This window comes from Tupaia chinensis, unplaced genomic scaffold (genome assembly GCF_000334495.1).
Source record: "Tupaia chinensis unplaced genomic scaffold, TupChi_1.0 Scaffold000270_1, whole genome shotgun sequence".
Lineage (NCBI taxonomy): Eukaryota > Metazoa > Chordata > Mammalia > Scandentia > Tupaiidae > Tupaia > Tupaia belangeri.
In genome coordinates this window covers 5,984,458-6,009,402 of record NW_006159750.1, presented here as the reverse complement: position 1 = coordinate 6,009,402, position 24,945 = coordinate 5,984,458, and the positions used below count along the sequence as shown (strand labels likewise).

Sequence of the window (24,945 nt, the reverse complement as noted above, 5' to 3'; positions counted from 1 at the left end):
TACCTTTGTTAGCAATGCAATAATAGATGAAGACACTATACTTGAGAAAGGTTAAGTCTCAACAACTTCTAACATGAAAAAAGAACAGGCTGATAAGAACATAGCTCAGTGGGCCAGCCAGTGGTGTGGTGGTTAAGGTGCTAGATTCACATGGCTGACTATGTGGTTCGAGTCCAGGACTCAGTGGCTTAAAAATCATGTGAGGCAAATGGGTGTGTGTGTGCCCAAAATCCTGAGAGGAGAATGGAACAGAAGGGACTGCATCATGGCCACCCCCTCAAACCGGGGTTTTCTCACCTTCCCTTTCTCTGGCAAGCACATGTACCCTAAGGCAAAATCTTAAAAAAAAAACAAAACCAAAAAACACTATAGCATGGCACTCTCTCAGAACCCTGACCTGTGTCCAGTTCCATAGACTGAAGGAGAGGCAGACACTTTGCCACATACCTGTGTTGTAGCTGTGATGGACAGAACGAAGGTGGGAACAGTGGAGCAGCTCAAATTGAGTAGACGGCCCTGGAAAGGTAGGAGAGAGCCCTGGGATGAGCTGTCGCCCCTCTGTCTTAAACTCCAAACAAGTCAAGCAAATGCAGAAAAGGCTTAGGAAGAGGAAGGAGTACAGTTCCAGATTAGGAATCTAGGTTTTATTCTATTTTCTATAAATCCATCAGAGTCTGAAAGGCTGAAGAATCAGCTGTGGTCAGAAAATAATAAGTTATGTAGTAAAAAGTAGATTTTTGTTTTTGGAGTGATTCTGTTTTAGGGACCAGACCAACTGAGAAATATTAATACATGTCTATCCAAACACAGAATTCAGGGAAGCAGAGGCCTGGTGTCTCCCCCTGCCCCCCCTCCCTCCCCACCCCGCCCTCGGTGGTCTAACCACACTGCTGTGCTGCTCTGCTGGAGTCCTGCATGTACCTCTGCCAGGAGGACAACACGCTTGCCGTCGGGCCAGATGACATGGTCTACCTGAGAACGCACTCGTTCCCACGTCAGCTCTGGAGTGCGGAGGCTGGTCTGAAAGGAACAGAGCACAGTTGACTGTGGCTACAATGAAAGCAGAAGAGAAAGCCTAGTGCAAAATGAGAAGCCGTACCACGTCGATTTCTGTGTTGGAGTGGCCCATGTTACAGACGATACAACTGTTTTTCATGCGGTCCAAGTGCTCCCGTGTCACTACATTCTTATTTCCTGAAAGTAAAGAAGACGTCGGGCAACATGGGACAGGGGAAGTTTGGTGGCATTAAAGAGCATGTTAAGACTGGGGGGAAAGTATGTAAGTATGTATCTGTATGGTTTTAAAATCAAGCAGTAAAACAATTCACTAGGGAGAAGGGCTCCTTACTTTGGAAGCATGCTCAGGTTCTGTCAGCTCAGTCTAGTTCTGAGACCTTGCCACTGAGCACAGGTCTCACTTTTTTTTTAATTCCTTTTTTTTTTTTTTTTTTTTGAGAGGTTTTTGCTATAGGGTGCGTGTGCTCGCCAGAAAGACAAAGAGAGACAGAAAGCGAGAAATCACCCTCCAGGGGGGGATGCCATGCCACAATCTCTTCTCCATTCTCCTCTCGGGATCTTGGGCACGTACGGACATGCACCTGGCATGAGTTTAAGCCAGGTCCGGGACTCGAACCGCGGTCAGCTACATGGTAGTCCAGCAACATAGCCATTACGTCAACTGCCGGTCCCCAGGTCTCACCTACTTTATGTGCACGTCAGACCACTTCCAAGGGTCAGCCTCTGAGTTAACACCAAAGCAGAGACACTTACCCGTGCAAGTTATTACGACATCGACTTGCCGGATAACTTCATTTAGTTTTACCACCCGGAATCCATCCATGCTGTAAGCAAAAGAGATACCATGAACAAAGCAAAAAGGCAGTGGGAAGAAAGCTGGTCCCAAAACGAGGTAACAGAATCCCCTGTAAAGTCAGACCCAGCACTACTACTCAGGGATGCTAAGTGATGAGCTGAACTACACACTGTCCTCTTCAGAACCCCCGAGATTCCAGTGAAGAGGACAGAACAATCCTAGTCTTCCCTGCCCCTGAGAGAGTTCTGTAAACAATGATTAATATAATCAGTTAGGAACTCTCAGAAATACGGAGTACTTGTAGTGACTAACAGTACTATCACTATATTCTTACCAGGCTTGCAGGGCACAGATGGGGTCGATTTCTGTGATGTAGACAATTGCTCCGAGGGCCTTAAGAGCAGCACAGCAGCCCTTTCCGACCTGCAGAACGTAAGCAAGGCCAGGCCATCAGGCTTGTGAAGGCTTGGAGACTGGGGGATGCAGGTTCTTTGGGAGATAGCATGAACCTTCCTAAAATCATTCATTACTGAGTAAGCATTTGCAGGGTGCTCCGACCTCAAGTGAGCAGAAACAGACTCGGATTATGTTGTGAACCTCAGTTCAAAGAGAGGTAATTTAGCAAACATGTCATAGTGAGGGCTGGATTTTAGGTAAGTGTTAATCGTGAAGGAAACGAGACCAAGCAAGAGCAACTGTACCCTCTAATTTCTACATTTGATCTTAGCTAAAAGGCCGAGACGTGATACCTCTAATTTCTTATTTCAGTAGTGCATCTAACATGGCAAAACCTGGTATCTCTCATGTGAGCTGCCAAGGTCAGGCTCTTGGGAATGTCTATGGGTCATTGTTGAGGACAACAAAGTCTCCTGTGATCTATTCTTGGTTAAGTTATATGCCTATAGAGTCTACCCTTCATCCTACCACTAGTCTTTAGTGGGGCTAAAATGCTACCGTGTGCTTGAATTAAGTCTCATGAAAGGTTTTTATCACTGAGGGGAAACCGCCTAACGCTGTATTCCATAAGATAAACTGATGAAATCTGAAAATTCAGTTCATCTGTCTCTATTCAGTCTCTAGGTATGAATAAAAGACTTATGCTATTGTTTTGAGAAACATTATTTAAAAACGTATTTTAAACCCTGCACCAGTGACTCTAGACTGACACCCAGCGTTTCTAGTAAGTCTATGAAAAAAGGCAGACTCTGAGGCCCAGCTGTTTACCTCACCATAGCCACACACCACCACTTGTTTCCCACCAAACATCACATCTGTGGTCCTCTTCAGGCTGTGGAAACAGACAAGGGCTCAACTCAAACATTACTGGTTCAAACTCAGTCCCTTTGCACAAAGTGAAAAAGTATGGGGCAAAGTCTGTAAGAACTTTCAGATGGAAACTGGCTGAGCTCAGTGTGAAACAGGCTCCTCTCACAAACTTTTAAAGCCAAAGGAAGACCAGGGGACAAAACTAGAGCGATAACCAGACTAACACCACAACCCAACCCAACCCTACTCCTCTGAAGTTTGAAGATATATACACTTCAACCTACCCATCCAAAATGGATTCCCGGCAGCAGTACAAGTTATCAAACTTCTGTTTGGTAACAGAATCGTTGACGTTCATGGCTGGAACACAGAGCTTCCCAGCTTTGGAGAGCTGATAAAGCCTAAAGGGAGAAGAGGTCACAAAAACAACAAAAACCAAGTCAGATGATAAAACATAATGGGTGGCAAAATCTGCCTAATTCTCTTCAAGTTCCATGCTGCCCTCCCCAGTCTTGCCTCTTGCCCAAGGCTATTAGTAAGCACGAGTATTTCCTTGTCATCTCTCCTCACCTCTTTTTGTTTTCTTCTCGCCACAATGCCCCCCCCCACCCCTTTTTAAAAAAGAATAAAACCAACTCTTTCGCTTGAAGAAATTCACTTCTCTTCCATAAAGGGGACATTATTTTCTTAGACCAGCATTTCTTAATCTTTAAAAACCCATGCCTTTTGATTGACAAAGATTTCAATGCTTCTGGTATGACTCCCTGTGTGTATGCACGCAGACATGTGCCACGTGCCCCCAACTGAGGAACACTCTTCCAGGTATCTTTTAGGTATTCTGACAAGTCGTGAATAGTTTGCCCAGATTTACTTTTTGTGGTGTGAATACTGTGTAATTTTGCAATAGGATTTTTTTCATATTTCAAATATAAAGGTATAATACAATATTGAATACAGTTTTTCGAAAGACATTCACTTCCTACCCACCCCCTGCAAAACACTAGCTGAGAATCACTCAGTGGAGTAAATGGGAGAGAAAGATGTGTGAACTAGAGCCTGAAATAACTTCCTTCCAGTGTCTCCTCAATCTTTCAGAAGTAGACTCTGAAGTTGTATCTAGAGAAGATGCTCCCACTTAGTTACTACCAGTCTGAAACAAGCCCTAAAGCCTACAGAAACCAGAGAAATGTGCTGAGGCAAGGACACAAGGGGCAGCTACTCCAGAATCTGTTACCTGTGAACACCAGTCACGCTCTCTTCCACAATGCCTCGGATCTTCTTAAACACGTTTGGATACTTCTTATAAACCCAGTGGGTTAAGTCTCCCCCATCATCCAGGATCTACAGAACAGCCAGAAGACTTCTATGGGCATTCAGGCTGCTAGAGCTGGGGGGAACTTTGAACCCACTTTCTGCACTAGTTAGAGAGCCCTGTATGTTTTGAAAGAGCGCTCCTTAGAGCAGGCTTAGTGGACATATGGTCAAATTTGTTGGTATAAAATGGTTAAAAGGATTCCTAGGTTTGTTCTAGGCTACAGTGAGGAGTTTAGACTAATCACAGACTCGATTTTAGTCTAGTCTTAAAACACACAGCCCCTTTGAATGCAAAAGGAGAGCTAGGGCATGAAGGAAAGAAACCAGACTCCTACTCCATAGAGGTACTACATTATTTCCTTTTATTTTTAGTTCTGCAGTGTTTGAGCCACATGTGTTCAGCTAGTCTTACCCTTCCCCCACCTTTCCATTCAGTACTCAGACCCATTCTGAGTAAGTATCAATTTGAACATTTTAGCAACAAAGTCAGTGCATATGACCAAACATCCAAAACATATTTAATGGGAACCATGCTTTGAGGGAAAAAAAAGGAAATAAATCTATTGTCAAAGTGCAGGACAGACATGCATTATTACCATGTTGGCCTGCCACCCATCCATGTTCACACAACGGTCAATACACCACCAGAAGTCATCTTCAGACTCGCCCTTCCAAGCAAACACTGCAACTCCTGTAGACACAGAGATCAATCAGCTGGTCCTCCTTCAGGAGTGTCCTATACCAGTATTACTTTCTGAGATCCATGTGAAGAGAAATAGGCAAAACTATTATGGAAAGTAAAAAACATAGGGAGAATAGAAAGTTGAAGGAGTACTTTTAATTGAGCAATTACTTTGGTTAAGAAATCAAGGGTTTTTTGGCTTATAAAAGTGTGTCGGAACCTAAAAACATTATTGTTTGGACCAATTATACTTAGAACTCTACCCTAAGGAGACAAAGTGAAGTGGGGACCAATACGCAGTTGTTCCCTGCAGCACTGTTTATACTAGCAAACATCTTGAGTTGTCAAGCTGCTGCTTAATTCCAGAGCCGCCTTCTCCTCTCAGCAAACATCTTGAAACAACCTGAATGTTCAACATGAGGAAAATAGTAAGGTAAAACCACATGGCCATATGACTGAGTATTATAAATGATGCTGTCAGAGTTTTCAGTGATGTGGAAAACTACTTCTAAAAATGTTTTATTTAGGTTTTAAGACTGTAAACTTACTAAGATGTATTTCATCACTGAAAAATAAAAGAAAAAAATCTGACAAATATTACCTCTGTGTAGTGGGAATGTAGTTTTTTTGGAACTTCCTAAATTTTCTGCAATAAACACTTATGAGAAAAGAATAAATCATTTTAAAAAATTATAAAGCTGCTTTCTGAGGATCTAGGAAGGTGGGAACTCCTTAAAGAAACATTATATAATTTTTTGAACAATTAGATTATTTTGTTTATTAAACTCACTAGTAGTCCATATATTTTCTGAGCAACATCCTGAACTATCAGCATAAAAGGTACTTCTTATATTTTCTCTCAAAACATTTGGCAAAATGAGACCAGCCAAACTCACATATATATAACCATATAGTTCAAAATTCTTCCTCATTCATTTAACTTTAAGGCTAGGTATCAGATTCTTTCCAAAGATAATTTTTGGTGACTATATAATATTCCACCATGGATGCAGATCTTAACTTCCTTATCCATTTTCTTCCTGTTGATATTTTTTATAATTCCCAAAATGTTGTGGCTCCTAGGCATATGGTACAATGTAATGACAACTTTGATACGTAAGTTATGCTTAGATGATTATTTTGAGGCAAAATTGGTGGGAAACAACTGAACTTACCAGCCTCAGCCAACGCTGCAGCCACTTCGTTCTGAGTTGAGTAGATATTGCAAGCAGACCAGCGGCACTGAGCCCCCAGGGCACAGAGTGTCTCAATCAACACCTGTGTGGACAAGCAAGAAGACAGGGTGAGGGAGAGGAGGGTCACCCAAGAGTGAGAAAAACACTTCGGTAAGACTACAACGCCCATAACTCTGCAGCAACAGGTGCCACAGTGGGAAGTCACAGAAGGATATATTCCAGCTCGGTGTACTGGTACCTAACTGTACCCAAAAGATATGGTCTTGATATATTTTTATAACCATCACATTTTGGCAAATGTAGTTCTTCCTAAGTGAGGACTGTTAAAAGAGGGTTTACTTGTATAAACGAAAGTAGAAAACTCCATTTTTACATAACAGGGAGCTCTCACCTACTGGTTGGCTAGGTAGGGAAGGAAAAGCAAATCACAGGGAATATCTGTTTCTTTCCCTTACCAGAAGACTCTCTCCTTAGTTCCAATAAACTCACCGCTGTCTGGGCCGTGATGTGTGTACAGCCCACTATTTTAGCACCAGCCAAGGGCTTCTCCCCCTGAGCACGTTTCCTGAGTGAAATCAGAGCAGACATGTCTGTGAAAGAACAGAGGATTTGAGCTAGGTCTGCACTAGCAATATCATCATTTTCTGCCCCAACATCTAGGGCCGGTCTGGATCTGTTGAAATATGGTGAGATGAGGAAGAAAACCTGTAAGCATATTTCCACAATGACTGGCAGCTTCAATAGCAGAGTAACGGTGGAGACTAGTCACACAACCACTCAAAATTTCTTTTTTCCTCTACTGCTTCAGCTTTATGGAGAGGGTGCAGAGGACTAAGCAGAGAATGAAGTAAATTCTCAGCCCTGATCAAAATAGAGGGTGAGCTTTGTCATTCATTAGGGAAGAGAGAAGAAGTTAGAGCATTGCCTAATCGTGAGACCAGAAAGAAAAGACGAACCCGCAGCAGAGGCCACTTGCTTCTGTTTTCCTATGCTGCCTTACCCTATCCTGTAAATCTGTCTGGTTTTTCTACTCCTCTACTTTTCTCTGCTTCTTGACTTCTCAGTATAGAACATGCCTTCAACGTGAAAACAATGGTAAAGAGACCTTACTAGGACTGGGGTGGATATTTGAGGGTGGTGTCACAAGAGAGAAAAACAAACTACTCTGTGTGGAGTCACCACATGATGAGAACAGAAAGAGGAAGAACAAGAATACTGACATTCAAGTTCTACTGTTGTTTGTCAAGACAAACTGTTTATCCAAAAGTCCAGGAGACTATCCTTTCCTAGGACACCTTCGAGTTAGCTTTTAAGCCTTAAGTGGTTTGTGGATCCTGATGACCGGCAAGAGGGTTGCTACTTCCGGTCTTTCCCCACTCCTTTTCTTCTTCTTCTTTTTTTTAAGAGAGATTTTTGTTATAGGGCACTCACCAGAAAGAGAGAGAGAGACAGAAAGTGAGAAATCACCCCCTTGGAAGAATGGCCATGCCACAATCCCTTCTCCTCCATTCTCTTCCTGGGATCTTGGGCATACATGCGTGCCCAGCATGAGTTTTAAGCCACCGGGTCCGGAACTCAAACCGTGGTTGACTACGTGGGAGAGTTCAGTGACATAACCATTACGCCATCTGCTCGTACCCCACTCCCTTTCTTTACCTTGCTCTGCAATCTCAATCTCCCGGCGTCCAAATTCTGCCTGCTTGATGTTCTTCACACAGAAATTGCTGCTGCCCTTGGAGTTGGTTTGCTGCTTCTCTCGAGGAGAGACCTCATCATCAGAGCTATCCGTGTAGGACGCAGCTAGAGACAGGTAAAAAAGAAAAGAGGATAGCAAAACCTCAATGGCCCCAACTCCACAGAGTACAGCCCCCCCAAGGGACTCTCATTTAAGTTAAGCGAATACTCTTAATTGGAGCTACATTTTACATCACTCTTGGTTCTACTTCTCAAGGGTCTAATAGATGGTATGAATGAGACTGCTGTGGCTCTTTTACCCCCCAGTGATGCTGTGTCATTAGTGATAAGGAGCCACTGATCCTAATCCTGTACCAGCTGCCACGATCTCAGAAAACAGAGGTACTTGATCCCATTTGGACTGGAATCAGATTTGGCAAAACTGGAAAAATAATTTAGGACAGATAAGGAATGCTAATTTTACAGATCACTGGTTCTCAAACTTAGCATGAAAAGCATCTATCGGAACCACATGGAATGTTTGTTAAAACGGATTGCTCAGAACCCACAGTCAGAGTTTCCCATTTGGTAGTTCTCCGGGAATCCAAGGATTAGTATTTCTAACAGGGTCCCAAGATATTGCTAACACTGCTGGTCAGAGAACCACTGATAGAGATGGCAGTGCTAAGACCACGTTACAAGGGGTTTACACTAGGTTGTGCTCAGAGAAATGACACAAAAGACAAGCAGTTCTGATTCTCTTGCCAGTTCTGGAAAGTTTGTCAAGATGATCAACTTTAAAAAGCAGCCTTATAGGTCGGCAGGTAGTGTGGAGGTTAAGGCACTGATCCCAAATGGCCAACAACAAAGTTCAAGCCTTGGACCCAGCAGCTTGGAAAATATGCTAGGAACACGTATGTGTATGCTCAAGATCCTGAAAAGAGAATGGAGAAGGGACTGCAGTGTGGCCATCCCCTTGGGAGGTGATTTCTCTCTTGCCCTCTCTCTCCCCCTCTGTCTGTCTCTCTCTGGTGAGCACATGCGTCACTGTAGCAAGAAAAAAAAAATAGCTTTACATAAAAGCTAAAAATATCTTTCAATCCCTCAGACAGATATGCACGAGGATATGTAACAATTGCTCCTTACCTCCCAGATTCCTCTTTCCTCTCTCAGTCAAGTATTTCCTCATCCTTCTTTCTGCCAGGGCATCAGGTCTCTCTCACTGACTTCTATATATAGGTCCTCCTTCTGTCCAACTAACACAAATACTACTAAAGGTTATCTTCCCCACTATGACAATTTAACTATGTCACTAACCTCTTATAAACGTTCTAATCAGTTTCTATAACATGGCCATCAAGGTCCTTGAAGACTTCTTTAAAACCTTCTTCACTTATTGCAGTTTTCTTCTCCTTCAAAAATTTCCCCTTCCTTCTTAGCTGTCATTAGCCTGCTTGTCACCCACCACCTTTTTTATCTACCATGGTACCTTTTTATTTATGATAGCTATTACATACAGAACTGGTTTTTTCCTTTGCTTACTATGCCAACAGTGAATCCATATATTCATTTATTTCATATATACCACCATTTGCTTTTGTCTCTCCACCTTGTCTGTACTGGTTTATCAGTGGCACAGGCAGAGATAGGGTTTGTGGTTTTTTTTTTTTTTTTTTTTTTTTTTTTGTTTTTTCTTTTTTTGAGAGGTTTTTGCTATAGGGCGCGTGTACTCGCTGAAAAGACAGAGAGAGACAGAGACAGAAAGCAAGAAATTACTCCCCAGGGGGGATGGCTATGCTGCAATCCCTTCTCCTCCATTCTCCTCTCAGGATCTTTGGCACTCATTTTTTTTTTTTTTTTTTTTTAATTATTTGCTTTTTTACATTCCTTATACCTCATACAACATAAGGGATATTCTGGTAAAGGACAATGAGTGGCTTTTGGTATAAATATTTTTTATTAATAGTATCTATAATCTTGGGCAACCCTCTTAATCTTTTAACAATGATTCTTCAGTTGAACAATGAGGGGGTTGGTTGAGATGCCCCCAATGTTTCCTCCAGAGTTCAATCTCTAAGATTCTATTTCCTTTTCCACTTTAATTTTCTAATACCCACCTCTATAGTTGGGAAGGGCACTGAATTCAAATCAGAAAAATATTTTACTTAGAGAGGACTAAACTAGGAGGGGCCAAGATAGAAAGGGAAACTATAAAGAAGTAGAGCTGAGGTCAGCTGGTAGTGTGGTGGTTAAGGTGGCTGGATTCCACATGGTCAACTGGTTCAAGTCCCTGACCCAGCGGTTTGAGAAAGCCAGATGCATGTATGTGCATGCCCCAAATCCCAAAAGAAAAGGGGACTGGGACATGGCCATCTCCCCTGAGGAGGGGGTGTTTTCTCACTTTCCCTCTCTCTCTTGCAAGTGAACTTGCCCTGTTATAAACTTAAAAACGAAAAGAAAAGAAAAAAGAAACAGAACTGAAGTCACGCTACAGTGGCTTGACTCTTTCTTTTTCCCATTTCAGAGGTTAACATGGGGGGTTACCCACTTAAACATGAAGGGTAACCTAATTAATAAAAGGCACCAAAATACTAATTTTTATTGTTACAATTCAAGTGGTCTTCAGGACAAGAATGAAAAAGATAGGTGGAAAGGTCTATTTTATACAAAGAAATTATCCTTCAATTTACAATTCTTTTACAAGTCCAGTACCATCAGCCAAAATAGTATTGATTCCTTTCCTCTGAAATGTGGGTGAATAAATGAGGAAATGGGAACTAGCCCAGTACTATCAACTGGGCACTGACCACAGACCACACAGAGAGACAGGAAGAAAGTCTTGAGATGAGAAAAGTGTCTCAGCCTCAAGCCTGGCTGGGAACATTCCCATTGCTCAACCACTAATTAATTAAGCTTTCAGCACAAAATAGATAGTCCTGACATGAGGTATTTTTAGATTCTAGATAAGTGGAGATCACTGTGTAGTGAACAGGAAAGAGATCAGAGAGGACAAGTTCGCACCTACCTGAACTGTAGCTGTCAGTGGAGGACTGAGAGATGGAGCGAGACAAAGATCTTCGGCCAGTCTTGGTGGGGAATTTGGTGAACTCCTGCATGTCATCAGCAAACTGGATTTGCTATAAAAGACAAAAAGTTGAAAACTTAAAAAAGGAATTCCATAAAATGTTCCATTTTTAAGGCCACATCTTATCTTCCCTAAAAGCCAACATTATCATGTGGTTTCTATTAAGCTAGCAACTCTTATCACCAGAAATGATGGAGGGCGGGGCTGATCTTCTTACTTTTCCCCAAATGCCGGTTACAGTCTTCCTAATTGTTTCAGTAGGACATAATATTCTCCTGTTGCAAATTTTTATCCTGAAGTTGGCAATGGTCTTGCTCTTCAAAAGAATTATGAATTAAGAGATGCCTAGAAATGGTGATGGGCATTAGGATGCCAATACTTGGAGCCCAGCCACATGTTCATACTTCACAAAGCCAATGCAGTATCCCCATAATCACCTATATCGAGTAAAAATGGAAAACGCCAGGGACCAGCAGTTAGTGTAATGGCTTTTTTCCTGGCCTCCCGCGTAGTCGCCCGCCGTTCGCGTCCTGGACCCAGTGGCTTAAAACTCACGCTGGGCGCGTGTGCGTGCGTGCCCGAGAGCAGAATGGAGGAGAAGGGATGGTGGCGTGGCCATCCCCACTAGGGGGTGATTTCTCGCTTCTATCTCTCTGTCTCTGTCTATTTGGCGAGCGCACACGCCCTATAGCAAAAAACCTCTCCAAAAAAAAAAGGAAAATGCCAGAGTATACTGGTGGGAGAGAAACATTAAAATGAAAGAAACACATATACCACAGTAAATACTAATTAGGACTTTTAGTTTGTAAGGCCAGAGAGACAGAGGGAGCAAACACCCTCCTATGGGACATGATCACACAGCAATCCCTTCTCCTCCATTTCTCCATCCTGCTGGGATTTGGGGCATGCAGGCACACGTGTCTGGCATATTTTTCAAGCTGCCAGGGCTGGAATTCAAACCGCTGTTGGTCATGTGGGATCTAATCCCTTTAACCAAAAGGCCATGGAGCCAACCCAGGACTAATTTGAAGGAAAGAGAAGATAATGACTTGGTAAACTATGTATTAAAAACTTCCTTAAATGAAATAAACCACACTGAAGGGTACTTGAAGACTGGCTTTAAAAAATAGGAAAGAGCTTGTAATTAATGTTAGATACAAATTAATGGATGTTGCTAAAGTGTAGAAAACACTTCTTTTACATGGCTTAAGCTTTCCTCTTGCATTCCTGTTTATATTCTTATAAATCATTTTTTCAAAATATAAAATAAATTGCACCTTCCTAAAATAAACAGGATAGTCTGAGAATCTGAACTGAGATTCTCCTCACAATTTAAATCTAAAAGGTTCCCATGGAGAATCCACTAACTCAAGTATTTAGAAAATATTTCTGGATATGTAAACTATTATAGATCAAAATCTCTGCATAATGCTAGCAACATGGTTACAATCATTTTTTTTTTTGGAGAAGTTTTTGCTATAGGGCGTGTGTGCTCGCCAGAAAAACAGTGAGAGGCAGAGAGACAAAGCGAGAAATCAACCCAGGGGGGATGGCCACGCGGCAATCACTTCTCCTCCATTCTCCTCTCGGGATCTTGGGCACGCATACATATGCACCTGGAGTGAGTTTAAGTCACTGGGTCTGGGATTTGAACCGTGGTCGACTACATAGGAATCCAGCAACATAGCTATTATGCCAACTGCTGGTCCCCGTGGTTAAAATAATTTTAAAGACCCAAACAGTAAACCACTCATTAGTAATAGCTGCAAAATCTTCCCCTCCTCTGTCCCATGTACCTCCCAGCTAGGATGGCACAGTTTGCAGTGTAAGAATGAGCTGTGAGTGGACAGCCCATACATAGCTAATATGACCAAATCAAACACTAAGTAGGACTCCACAGACAATGATGCAGTAATCAAGGGAACAAAGGTTTGAGCTTTCAACTTTTTGTCTAGCATGGTTTGTACCAAGAATGAAAGCAGAGAACAACCCGGTATGCTTCTATTTAAAAGACTTGGTTTGGGGCCAGCAGGTGGCATGGTAGTTAAGACACTGGACTCCCACATGGCCAGCTGAGGTCCAAACCTCGTGGCCTGCTTTCTCATTTTCCCTCTCTTTCTGTTTCTCTTGGGTGAAATTTTAAAACAAAAACAAACAAACAAACAAAAAACAAACAAAAAACCCCATAAAATTAAATAAATAACTCAAAAAGCAAATAAACCTGAGTTCAGGGGCAAGCAGGTGGCATGGTAGCTAAGGTGCTAGACTCCCATATAGCTCACCACAGTTTAAGTCCTGGACCTGGTTGCTTGAAAATCATACTGGGCACATGTGAGTGCATGCCCAAAATCCTGAGGAGAAGGGATGAGAAGGGACTGCGCATGGCCATCACCCCTGTGGGGTGATTTCTCACTTTCCTGTTCTCTGTATCTCTCCTCTCTGGAGAGCACACATGCCTTATGACAAAAACCTAAAACAAAACAAAACAACCTTAGTTCAACAACTGGATAGGTATTTCTCCCCCTCCCCCTTCTCTGTGAATTTAGATGGGGCAAAGTCCACAGCCTGTTTTATTAATTCTATGAACAGATCCAAAAGGCACAGACAGGAAAGAGTTACATATCCTGGCATCTATCCCAGAATCTTATACATGTAAGAAGGTATTTAAGAAGTATCTATAGAGCAAGTGAACCTTTTAAAACCCTGTCTTCTGGGCTGGCTTCATGGTGTGCCAGTAATGTACCGTTCAAGAAAAGTCAGATTCCACACGGTGACTGTAGGCCAAATCCCTGGTCTGGTCAGCTTGAAACACACTGGGCATGGGCACAAGTGGCCAAGATCCAGTGGGCTGGATGACCGGAGGAAAGGGACTGCAGTGTGACCAGACCCTGTGGAGGGTACTTCTTTCTTTCCCGTGCACATGCTTATCATAAATAAAGAAAAATCATTTCTTCTGTAAGACCAAATCCATCAAGCTTAAGAGATAAATACATAAATAACAAAAACTCAAGTTAAACTACACATACTGCACCAGACGTTAACAAGTACTTGGTACCATCCAAAGCAGCAGCTTTTAAAATTTAGGTTCTAAAATTGTAATTTGAAAATAGCTTAAATATCAAAAGCACAACTGCCTTAAAAAAATACAAAAAACAAACAACAAAAACAACTCACTGAGGTGGCCATAGATCATCTGCCCTTCTGCCTAAGGTTTCCCATGATATGTTCACATGACTTCCCCAATCAGCAAAGCCAGTTTTACTGCAGAAGTTAATTCAGGTAACTTTCAACCAAATATGCACACATTTTGGTGGTGAAAAAAAAAAAACCCAGTTAAGAGACCACCACTGCCTTATAACACACTTGAGCAGCAGCCCTTCCTCTACCAGCTTCCCTGCTGCTGGCGTGGGCAGCCTACTCGGAAGCTGCCTCTCCCTTCATAGCTGTTATGATTCCCTCCCCTGCTCATCTTTTTTCTAAAGGTTCTGGGCATGTTCCCAGACACTAGCTACGTTGGGGGTGAGGGTGGAGGAAGGAACTGCAATAACATTTAGTTTTTTAGATTAAAAAAACAAGAGAGGTGGCTGTGGCAAGAAAGAAATTCATTTCTTTAGCAACCTAAGAATTGAATTAACAGCCATAATCTCTACTTATATTAACAAAGCTCATCAGTATCCTAAAAGCTTAGTAAAATCTTCTCTACCTAAAAACGCTAGATTGCAAGCCACTTACTAATCAGTACAGTGCCCTTTGTCTGTCATCTCTCAAAACATGAATATGGTCTACATTTGAAGTGGGCTTGATAACTCAAGCCATGACATGGACAGGCAGTTGCCTATTCTTGTAGCTCTTTGATAGTCTCATCGCTTACAAAGTGGTCCAGCAATACAGAGACGCATGATGACCTTGTCTTCTCCCCCACCCCAAACTACATGCTGAAGTGACCTGGATCACAACTGCTACTAGGGACTGCACCTGCTCTGACAGTTTCTTCCAGGCCTGCTAGCTCCACTGGTTTTCTTCACAGCTGGCAGCTCTGTTTCCCCTTGGTGAAGCACCTCCTAGAGTGTTGTTCACTTTCACATTGTAAATAAAAACGCTACTGCTAAAAGCAACTTTGGGATGTCAGAAGTTTTCTCTACAGTGAAACCAGACCTCAATAACAGCCTTTTGATTGGGCTGGTGGACTCACAGCATTTAAACCAAGTATGATAATCTGGGTAAAAAAAGGAAATAAAAAAACTGCAAAGTTGTTCTGTTTATATCATTTCCTATTGTGTTTTCTTTCAATCATGAAATCTTTTAAAAAAATAATTATTTAATTTTGCTTATTATTATTATTATTTTGGAGAGGTTTTTGCCACATAGCCATTATGCTAACTGCTGGTCCCATGCTTATTGTTATTTTTAATGCACTGAGAGACTGAGAGAGAGGGAGGGGGAGAGAAAACAAGCCACCAGGTCTGGGACTCAAACTGCAGTCAGCCATGTGGGAGTTCAGCATCTTAACCATCATCCCACCTGCTAGCCCCTCAAATCATTAAATCTTGATTGGCATGCTTTAGTGTTTTTCAAATCTAGATCTACAAGGAATACTAAATCTAAATATAGCGTGTAAAGGGGAAGTGGGGAAGGGAAAAGGAGATAAAGTATTTTGAAGTTCAAAAAGTATCTTAATGTCAGAAAGTCTTAGGTTGAAGAACTATTTTGTTAAACAGCATTACCCACATGGAACAAGCACACCAGTGTTCCATTCCTGAACTAACAGTACATCTGAGAAAGAGCAGAAGGTCAGATTGACCCATTCTTCAAATAGCACAACCAAATACAGAAGTATACTTGCTGTGTCTTTAAAAATCCAATCACATATCAGTCCAGTCTGACATGCTATTTTAAAGTACCTCTTCAAATAGCTTAGTAGGCAGGATGATTAGCTTTCTTTCATGTGATGATGAGAATTGTAAAGCAAAGCTTCACTGGGTAAATCTGGGGTATGGTACATGCACCTTGTGGTACATTTGGTGGGAACGAGCTGAAATAATTGTATAGAATTTACAAAGAAAAAGGGAACACAGTTGTATGACTTGAGAAGAAATACTGTTTTGTATTACTCATTTAATTGATCCTAACCAATATATATATTTTTTACCATTAGAAGCTAAGTGTACTTCACAAACACATGGACTATATACTCAGAGGTTAAAGAACCCAGCTACACTCCTTTCCAGGTCCCACCCAATTTTGCCTTCTAGCTCCCAAATCAGAGAGAATTAAAAGCCAGTAGAGGGATCAGCAGGTCGTGTGGCGGTCAAGGCACTGGACTCTCACACATGGCTGACCATGGTTTGAGTACCAGACCTGGCAGCTTGCTGTCTCACTTTGCTTTTCTCTCTCAAATTAAAAAATAATAAATAAATAAGTAAATAAATAATTATTTGAAAAAATACTTAAAAGCCACCAGAATTCAAGTATGACACAACGACCAAGGGACAGTGACTAGGATAATAATCATGGTACATTATATTCTTCCTACCAACACATTTTCTTTGTACAAACTAAGTACCTAGTGGTAGTCCAGGAAAGGAGTTATGCAAAGAAATATGATTCTTTTTTTTTTAAGAGTTTTTTTTTTTTTTTCTTATTGGGCGCGTGTGCTCGCCAGAAAGACAGAGACAGAGAGATAGAAAGCGAGAAATTATCCCCCAGGGGGCACGGCCACGCCGCAATTCCTTCTCCTCCACTTTCCTCTTGGGATCTTGGGCATGCATGCACACGCGCCTGGCATGAGTTTAAGCCACCGGGTCCGGGACTCAAACCGCGGTTGACTACATGGGAGTCCAGTGACATAGCCATTACACTAACTGCTGATCCCCCAAGAAATACGATTCTTAAACTTGTAATGTGTTATGATCCAGTGTCATGATAATGCAAACTACCGTGCCATGGAATTTCATTGCTCCTTTAGGCACACGCTAGATGACACGGAAGTCTTCACAGACTTATCTAGATACTGTTTACCTTAGGCCTCCAAAAACCAGAGCCTAGACATCTTATTAAACTTGGTATTTCACATGCCTATCTAACAACTTGTAATTTCTTGAGAAAGGTTTCCTCCTAAGGGTAAAGAACTACACTCAACGGTAAACAGCAATTGCTAGGAAAACAAATCATTAAGAAAGTACAACTTAGAACTGGGTAGAAGGATCATTCTTTCTGCTGAGTTACTTGATGGGCTAGGAACCCTCTTCTGAAACACTAGTGATTTTCTGAGACAGTCTTTAATTTAAATATTCTGTTCCACTGTCTCCTCTAGCATATTGTGTATATTACAGACAGCCTATTTCTTAGCTAACACTTAGCAACTGAGCAATAAAAGTGACTATCAGAAGCTAGAAATGTTAACGAGGTCAATTACTAAGCAATGTGCTAAAACACCTTCCAGGGTTCCTATCTATGTCTTTTCTAATCCCTCTTTCACACGTCTTCAGGCTAATTTACTCTTTCTTGTACAGATTCTACTCTCACCACTCCCTTTTCAGAGGAAAGGAAGGGGAATGTCAGCCTAAACAGATCCAGCATCTTTTCTTGATACTAACCAGTGGTTAGTCTGATTCCCATTTCAGTGAATCAAAAAAAGAAAGGGAAAAAAAACCCTCCACAAACCCAGTTATCAACAAACACCGACTTCTTGGTATAAGAAGTAAAGTCTGAATATCTTCCACTTCATTTAGGTCAAAGAAGTTCCCAAAGAAGGGCATCCCCTTCCCAACACGTTGCCTTTGGACACACCCACCAGAAAACAACTTATCTCAAGGGACTCTATCTCAGGCCAGAGTCAAATCCACAGCTCTCTTCAGTCACTTCTTCCATTCCTTAGTGCAGAAACTAGACTTCTGAGACTCAGCAGGCTTTGGTTGCTCAGTGCCCTCCTTCCCTGTCTCAAGTTTCTTAAGTTCTCAGTCTCCCCAGATGGGGCCTGAGTTTCTGAGAGGGAGGAGGTGAACGGCTGACTAATGTCAGCACATATCTCCCTCCCCCACTCTACCCGGCTCTGGGTCGAGGTAACAGGATATAACACATACACTGCTAGAATCCAATTCCAGTCAGAGGAAATACTCCTTTCAAAATGGAACTCAGCTTGATCTTTTGTCATACTGATGGGGGGAATGAATGAAGCAATACCAAGACCCATGCTGCTGAGTCACATAAAACGTGAGGATCCTGGAGCCTGAAAACCTCTGCCAAAAAGCAGTTTTACTCTTACCAGCTACTACTCTCCTCTCTTCATATGGTAAAAACACTGATTGGCTTTCTATTATTTCCTAAAGTGCTCCAGGCGGGTGATCTAAGCCTTCAACAGCTAACCAGCAGCAAAGAGGTTAAAAAATGGCAAAGTCAGCAGGCTGCATGGTGGCTAAGGTCCTGGAGTTGGCAGCTTGAAAATCATGCCAGGCATGGGTGTGTGCATGTCCAAAAATTCCAGGAGAATGGAGAGGGGACTATGTTGTGGCAATCCTCCCTGGAGGTGATTCTCAAGTGCCCTGTCTCTCTCTGGTGAGTGCACATGCATTATGCCAAAAAACTTATAAAACAATGGCAATAAGTAGAACAGGAAAGGGATTTATAATCTTTTGAATCCCACATTTAAAATATGATGCAACACATATCCGAACTGTTACAAGGCCTATTTAGCTTTCTAAGTGTTCAGGTGCTTGACCAGTCCACACTTTCCTCATCCACAATCCCACTACCACTATTACAGAAGAACACGCCAATCGTCCCTGTTTTTCTCCTTACATTAAATGATCATCAACTCTAGGTTAAAAAAAAAAATGGGGGGCTAGCTAGTGGCATGGTGGTTAAGGTGACTGGATCCTACATGGCTGACTACATGGCTTGAATCCTGGATTTGGTGGCTTGAAAAATATGCCGGGCACATGTATGTGCATGCCTTCCCCAAATCCCGAGAGCAGAATGGAGTAGGCGGGATTGTGCTGTGGCCATCTCCCCTGATGGGGTGACTTCTCATCCTACTCCCGTCTCTCTCCTGTGAGTGCACACACTCTATAGCAAAACTTATAAAGGGGGCAGGCAGCAAGTGGCATGGAGGTTAAGGTGTTAGATCCTACATGGCTGGCTGTGTGATTTGAGTTCTGGACCCCGCGACTTAAGAGTCACACCAGCCGTGTGTGTGTGTGTGTGTGTGTGTGTGTGTGTCCAAAAATCTCTAGAGGAAACTGGAAGAGAAGGGAGTGTGGCATGGCCATCCACGGGGCGGGGGTGGTGGTGGTAGATTTCTCACTTTCTCTATATCTTTCTCTCTCTGGTAAGTCCACGCTCCCTATAGCAAAAATGAAAAATAAATATATAAATATGTATTAGTACTGGTGACTGAAGAAATCTTGGTCCCTGAAACATACCTTCTACTTCAAGTGAGACACCACTAAGAGTCTCCTCTTACCCTGCCAGTGCCACTGCTGTACTATTTATTTTTCCAAAATAAATAAACATATAAAAACTATAAATAATAAGTGAACACGTGTATACTCTCCATGAAGAATGAACTGCTCTACTTTCCATATCGGGTTTTTTCCAATATGCACAGCAGCGCGCACATGCGCACACACACACATTTTCACATGGTCTTGAAAAAAAAGGGGGGGAGGTTGCAAATATAAAATTGGCCAATATATTTCTTCAGAATATATCTTCTAAGAAAAAGGATAGGATGCTACAGAATCACAATATTATTACATTTAAGAATATTAGCAATAATTCTCTATCTTCAGATATCCAAACTATACTCAAACCTTCCCAGTTTTCTCAAGAATAGTTTATCTGATTTTATATAGCTTTGTATAGTTTATATGTGGACCCAAAAGCCTCCCTTCTCCCATTTTCCAACCAGGATAGAATCAAGGTTCTTATAAATTCATTTGCTCTTCAGGTGTCTTTAACCCCTGTTAATCTACTAGGTTGTCGGGAAAGTCATGATCTTTTTTTCCTGTTTTTCTATGTAAAAATGTGTCATGACTTTCCCAACCCCATAGACCAGTCCCTCAGTTTCCCCTGGCCTACCATTTGTGATACTGACTTTTCTTTTTCTTTTTTTTTTCTTCAGGCCAATTGTCTTACAAAATATCCTGTATTCTGAATTTTGCAAAGTGTTTCCTTCCTATAAGCTGGAAGTTCAGTTCTGAAATTTGATTAGAAAAAGGTTAAAATTTTGACAACATTTCATGTAAGATGTAGTATATTTCACCTTTTTTTGGGGAGGGGAAGAGGTTTTTGCTACAGGGCACATGCGCTTGCCAGAGAGACAGAGAGACAGAAAGCGAGAAATCGCCCCCCAGGGAGGATGGCCATAATGCAATCCCTTCTCCTCCATTCTCCTCTGGGGATCTTGGGCATGCACACACACACACACCTGGCGTGAGTATAAGCCATCAGGTCCAGGACTTGAACTGCGGTTGACTACATGGGAGTTCAGCAACATAGTCATTACGCTAACTGCTGGTCCCTTATATTTCACTTTTCATCATATCAGGGGGCATCGGACATCATGTCTATTCATGACACTAACACTGAACTCTTGGTTAAAGTGAGATGGTCTTGGGAAGGTACATTTTCTCTTTTGCAAATAAAGGTTCATTTGTGGGGGGTACTTATCATCATGTTAATATCCTATTCCCTAATTTCTTTGACATTTATTTATTTTATTTTACTAAACCAGAGAGAAAGAGAGAAAGCAAGCTTCCAGGTCCTGGACTTGAACTGTTGTCGGCCATATGGGAGTCCAGCACCTTAACCACTATGCCACCTGTTTGCCCCAACTTTGCCATCTATTAATAATCCTTGCCCGAACCAATTATTTTGGGGTGGAGAATTTAATAAAATCAATCATGAGGGCTAGCAGGTGGTGTGGTGGTTAAGGTAGATGATTATGGTTTGAGTTTTAGACCTGGTGGCTTAAAAATCAAGCCAGACATGGGCAGGCAGGTGGCATGGTGGTTAAGGGTGCTGGACTCCCACATGGCTGACAGTGAGTTCCGAACTTGGTGGCTTGTTTTTCCTCTCTCTTTCTGTCCCTCTGGTCAAATTAAGATAATTAAATAAATAAAGTAAAAAAAAAAAATCATGCCAGGCACACATGTGTGTGCATCCCCAAAATCCCAAGAGAAGAATGGAGGAAAAGGGATTATGGTGTGGCCATCCCCCCTGGGGGGTGATTTCTCACTTTCCCTCTCACTGTCTCCCTTCACTGGGCACACAAACCCTACCAAAAACTTTAAGAAAAAAAACAAAATAATCATGTTTTTATCAGTGTATTGGCTGGCATTCTTTCTTAAGGAGAAGTTTTCTTCTCCTTTTTTACTTATCATTTATATTTTCACTTATTCAGTATGTTACACCCAATTATACATTAAGTACATCGAATGCTCATATTGTTAACAAATTTGGTCAAATGGAGCCTCTTCAAGCTAACTCTTCTGTCCTTTGACATGATTCCATTCAAGTACTTTCTTCCTTTTGGACACAGAAGGTATACCAGGCACTTCTCGCTCTTTCTCTGCTCCAGACCTGAAATCAGTCATTTCTCCAAGAAGCTTGATATTTATAAAGTAATATTGGGGTACAAAGTGTGCTAATTACTATTAGAGGTGTCAGTGCTTCTAGGTTCTTTCAGTAGAAAGAGAAACAAATCTGGCTTTATTCCTGAGTTCATGCTGATATTTCTATTTCAAACTTACTACCTAAAAAAAAAATTGCTATAGGACATGTGTGCTCAATGGAGATGAAGAGGAGCTTGGGGGTGGGGAGGGAAGGCACTTCTCAAGGAGCATGACCAATCCTCTCTACTTGCACATAGCCTGGTGTGTTTTTCAAGCTGCCGGGTCTGAGACTCGAACCACACAGTTGGCCATGTGGGATCTGGCTGCTTTAACCACTAATGCTCTCTCGCTTGCCCTTTACTACTTAAAAATAAAACAAAACAAAAAACAACCATTTTTGTGTAGACAAAAAATGTCATGACTTTTCCGACAACCCAGTAGTTTCAAAACAAGACTAATATTATTACTAACCATAATCTCCTCAGCAAAGTGGCAAGATTTCAGTGAAGTTCTTTTTATCCCTAGAATATATTTCATAAAGGATGTATAATTAAAGTATTGTTTTCTGGGCAATTGTGCAATCAATTTGATATATCAGGTTAGATTACTTTTGATACCTTAACTGGGTCCATTTGTTTATATTTATAAGCAATTTTAAGGTTCCCTTTTCCTTTTTTAAAATTTTAATTTACTTTGCTATATGGTGCATGCACTCACCAAAAAGTAACAGATGGGTGAGAAATTATCCCCAAGGGGGACGGCCACTCCACAACCCCTTCTCCTCCATTCTCCTTTTGGGATTTTTGGTACACACAAAAATGCACCTGACATGTCTTTCAAGCAGCCAGGTGCAGCACTCAAACCATGTAATCATCCATGCGGGCTCCAACTGCCTTAACCTCCTCGGCACTTGCTGACCCGCTTTTTAATGTTTTTATATATATGGCACTTACATGTCTCAGAAATTTAAGAGGTATACTCAGAGAAGTTACACTTTTCATTCCGATCCCCATGACTCTGCTCCCCACTTCAGTTTTCACTGGTTTCTGGTATATCCTTTTGATGTCTTTTTGGGGACATAAAAGCAAATAAATACTGTGTGTGTGTGTGTCTGTGTATGCACACACATACACACACATAAATATACCCTTATTTTCTCTTACTCAAAACATAGCATGCTGATTTTTACACCTTATTTTACACATTATTTATGTACACGCATCTGGCCTGTTTTCAGGCCACTGGGTCCAGGACTCACACTGCAGAGTTGGCCACATGGGATCTGATGCCTTAACCACCATGCTGCCTGCTGGCCCTAGTCAACACTAATTTTAAATAAAGCTCACAAGAAGTTAAACTGGAAAACCCTACTGCAAGATATGCTGGAATGTTCATTTTTAAGAAGATGAAATCTTTTAAGAAGATGAAACAATTTCTTACAAATAGGTAAATCAATATGTATTCTTCAGATGACTATGTGAGGAAAATTTAACACAGAAAGTAAGCAACCAGTGGACAGCTCTAAAAGTAAAGAGTCTCTGCATTTCGGAAGGTAATCAAACAGACCAAGTAATGTCACCTGTGTAGTTTCTTAGTCTATCAAGAAGATTAATGATGTATAAGAATAATCCTTCCTTCCTTATCTGAAGTCTAGCTTAAGTGAGGCTGCAAGTCAATTACATCTTATAAGTTAAAACCAAATTCACATTGCTTGAATGAGTAAATCCCAGCGTTGAGCCAGCTCACCATTGGGAAGGCAAGGTGACAACTAATTGGAGGTAGAGGACATGGAAGGTCCTTGCTGAGTGGTGCATGGACAGCAGAAGAACTACAAACAGCTCCCAATACAAGCGGCTGAGTCTAGGAGGGTAGGTGTTCTGAACCCCAGGCTCATATCCAACAGGTCAATGAAATGGAAATCGTACCAATTTTTTAAGTTACCATCTACTGCTTCCCATAAAATAAAGGTTCAGGAGGGAAAAGCAGCTGAAATGCAACATTAAATAAGACAAATCTGGCTTTAAGGGCCTAATATTAAATAGAGACTATGTAGTAACAGATATTGTTTCCAAACTTGAGTGGGTCAATGGGACCTTTCAGAATCCATTCTGTACTTAAACTGCCTATTTTCAGGTTCAAAGAACAATGTGAAACCCCTCTAGGACTAGCAGTTAGCGTAATGGCTATGTCGTTGGACTCCCATGTAGTCGACCGCGGTTCGTGTCCTGGACCCGGTGGCTTAAAACTCACGCTGGGCGAGTGTGTGTGCGTGCCCAAGATCCCGAGAGGAGAATGGAGGAGAAGGGATTGCGGCGTGGCCATCCCCCCCTGGGGGATGATTTCTCGCTTTCTATCTCTCTGTCTCTCTCTGTCTGGCAAGTGCACGCGTCCTATAGCAAAAACCTCTAAAAAAAAAAAAAACCAACAATGTGAAACCCCTTTAAAAAGGAAGTGGGTTGAAGAGAATTGTTGACTGCAACTTCCCTGGGGCTATTCAAAATAAGATTTACTTACTGTTCAAAATGAATACAGTTCAATCTCCATCCTCTCTACCTCCCAAACCAGAATACATAGGGTTTTCCTATTTTTCAGGTTTTTTTTTTTAAAAAAATTATTATTAAAGATCTACCTATTTATTTATTTATTTATTTGAGAGGTTTTTGCTAGAGGGCGCATGCGCTCACCAGAAAGACAGAGAGAGAGAGAGACAGAGAGACAGAAAGCCCCCCCATGGGGGATGGCCATGCCACAATCCCTTCTCCTCCACTCTCTTCTCAGGATCTTGGGCACACAAGTACATGCGCCTGGCATGAGTTTAAGCCACCAGGTCCAGGACTTGAACCGTAGTCAACTACATGGGTGTCCAATGACATAGCCATTATGCCAACTGCTGGTCTCAAAGAATTATTTATTTAATTCTATTTGTTGTTATTTTATTTTTTTTAATTTAACCAGAGAGAGACAGACAGACAGAAAGGGAAAGCGAGAAAGCAAACTGCCAGGTTGGGGATTCGAACTGCAGTCACGGGAATCCAGTGCCCCTAAACACCATGCCACCTGCCGGCCCCCATGAACAGCTATTTTCTTTTCTTTTTTTTTTTTTTTTGGGGAGTTTTTTTTTTTTTTTTTTTTTTAACTATAGGGCGCGTGCAGAGAGAGAGAGACAGAGAGACAGAAAGCGAGAAATCACCCCCCAGGGGGGATGGTCACGCCGCAATCCCTTCTCCTCCATTCTCCTCTCGGGATCTTGGGCACGCACGCACACGCGCCCGGCGTGAGTTTTAAGCTACCGGGTCCGGGAC

The 24,945-nt window shown here is 41.8% G+C and overlaps 1 protein-coding gene across 3 annotated transcripts in view; it reads right to left on the bottom strand.

Annotated features, from left to right (window-relative positions):
* Positions 1-24,945, bottom strand: part of AHCYL1 (adenosylhomocysteinase like 1) — a 50,209-nt gene that overhangs the window by 5,826 nt on the left and 19,438 nt on the right. For all 3 annotated transcript variants that reach the window (XR_003549547.1, XM_014588216.2, XM_014588215.1), the window contains 13 exons: positions 10,971-11,082; positions 7,928-8,071; positions 6,761-6,861; positions 6,251-6,353; positions 4,990-5,084; positions 4,314-4,420; positions 3,364-3,480; positions 3,038-3,101; positions 2,148-2,236; positions 1,771-1,841; positions 1,100-1,194; positions 922-1,020; positions 448-516 (listed from right to left, as the gene is read on the bottom strand). Coding sequence is in view for 2 of the 3 variants with exons in the window: in XM_014588216.2 (XP_014443702.1) it covers positions 448-516; positions 922-1,020; positions 1,100-1,194; positions 1,771-1,841; positions 2,148-2,236; positions 3,038-3,101; positions 3,364-3,480; positions 4,314-4,420; positions 4,990-5,084; positions 6,251-6,353; positions 6,761-6,861; positions 7,928-8,071; positions 10,971-11,061 (1,245 nt within the window). In the remaining variant the exon portion in view is untranslated. Of the gene's footprint in view, positions 1-447; positions 517-921; positions 1,021-1,099; positions 1,195-1,770; positions 1,842-2,147; positions 2,237-3,037; positions 3,102-3,363; positions 3,481-4,313; positions 4,421-4,989; positions 5,085-6,250; positions 6,354-6,760; positions 6,862-7,927; positions 8,072-10,970; positions 11,083-24,945 lie in introns of those variants that run through there.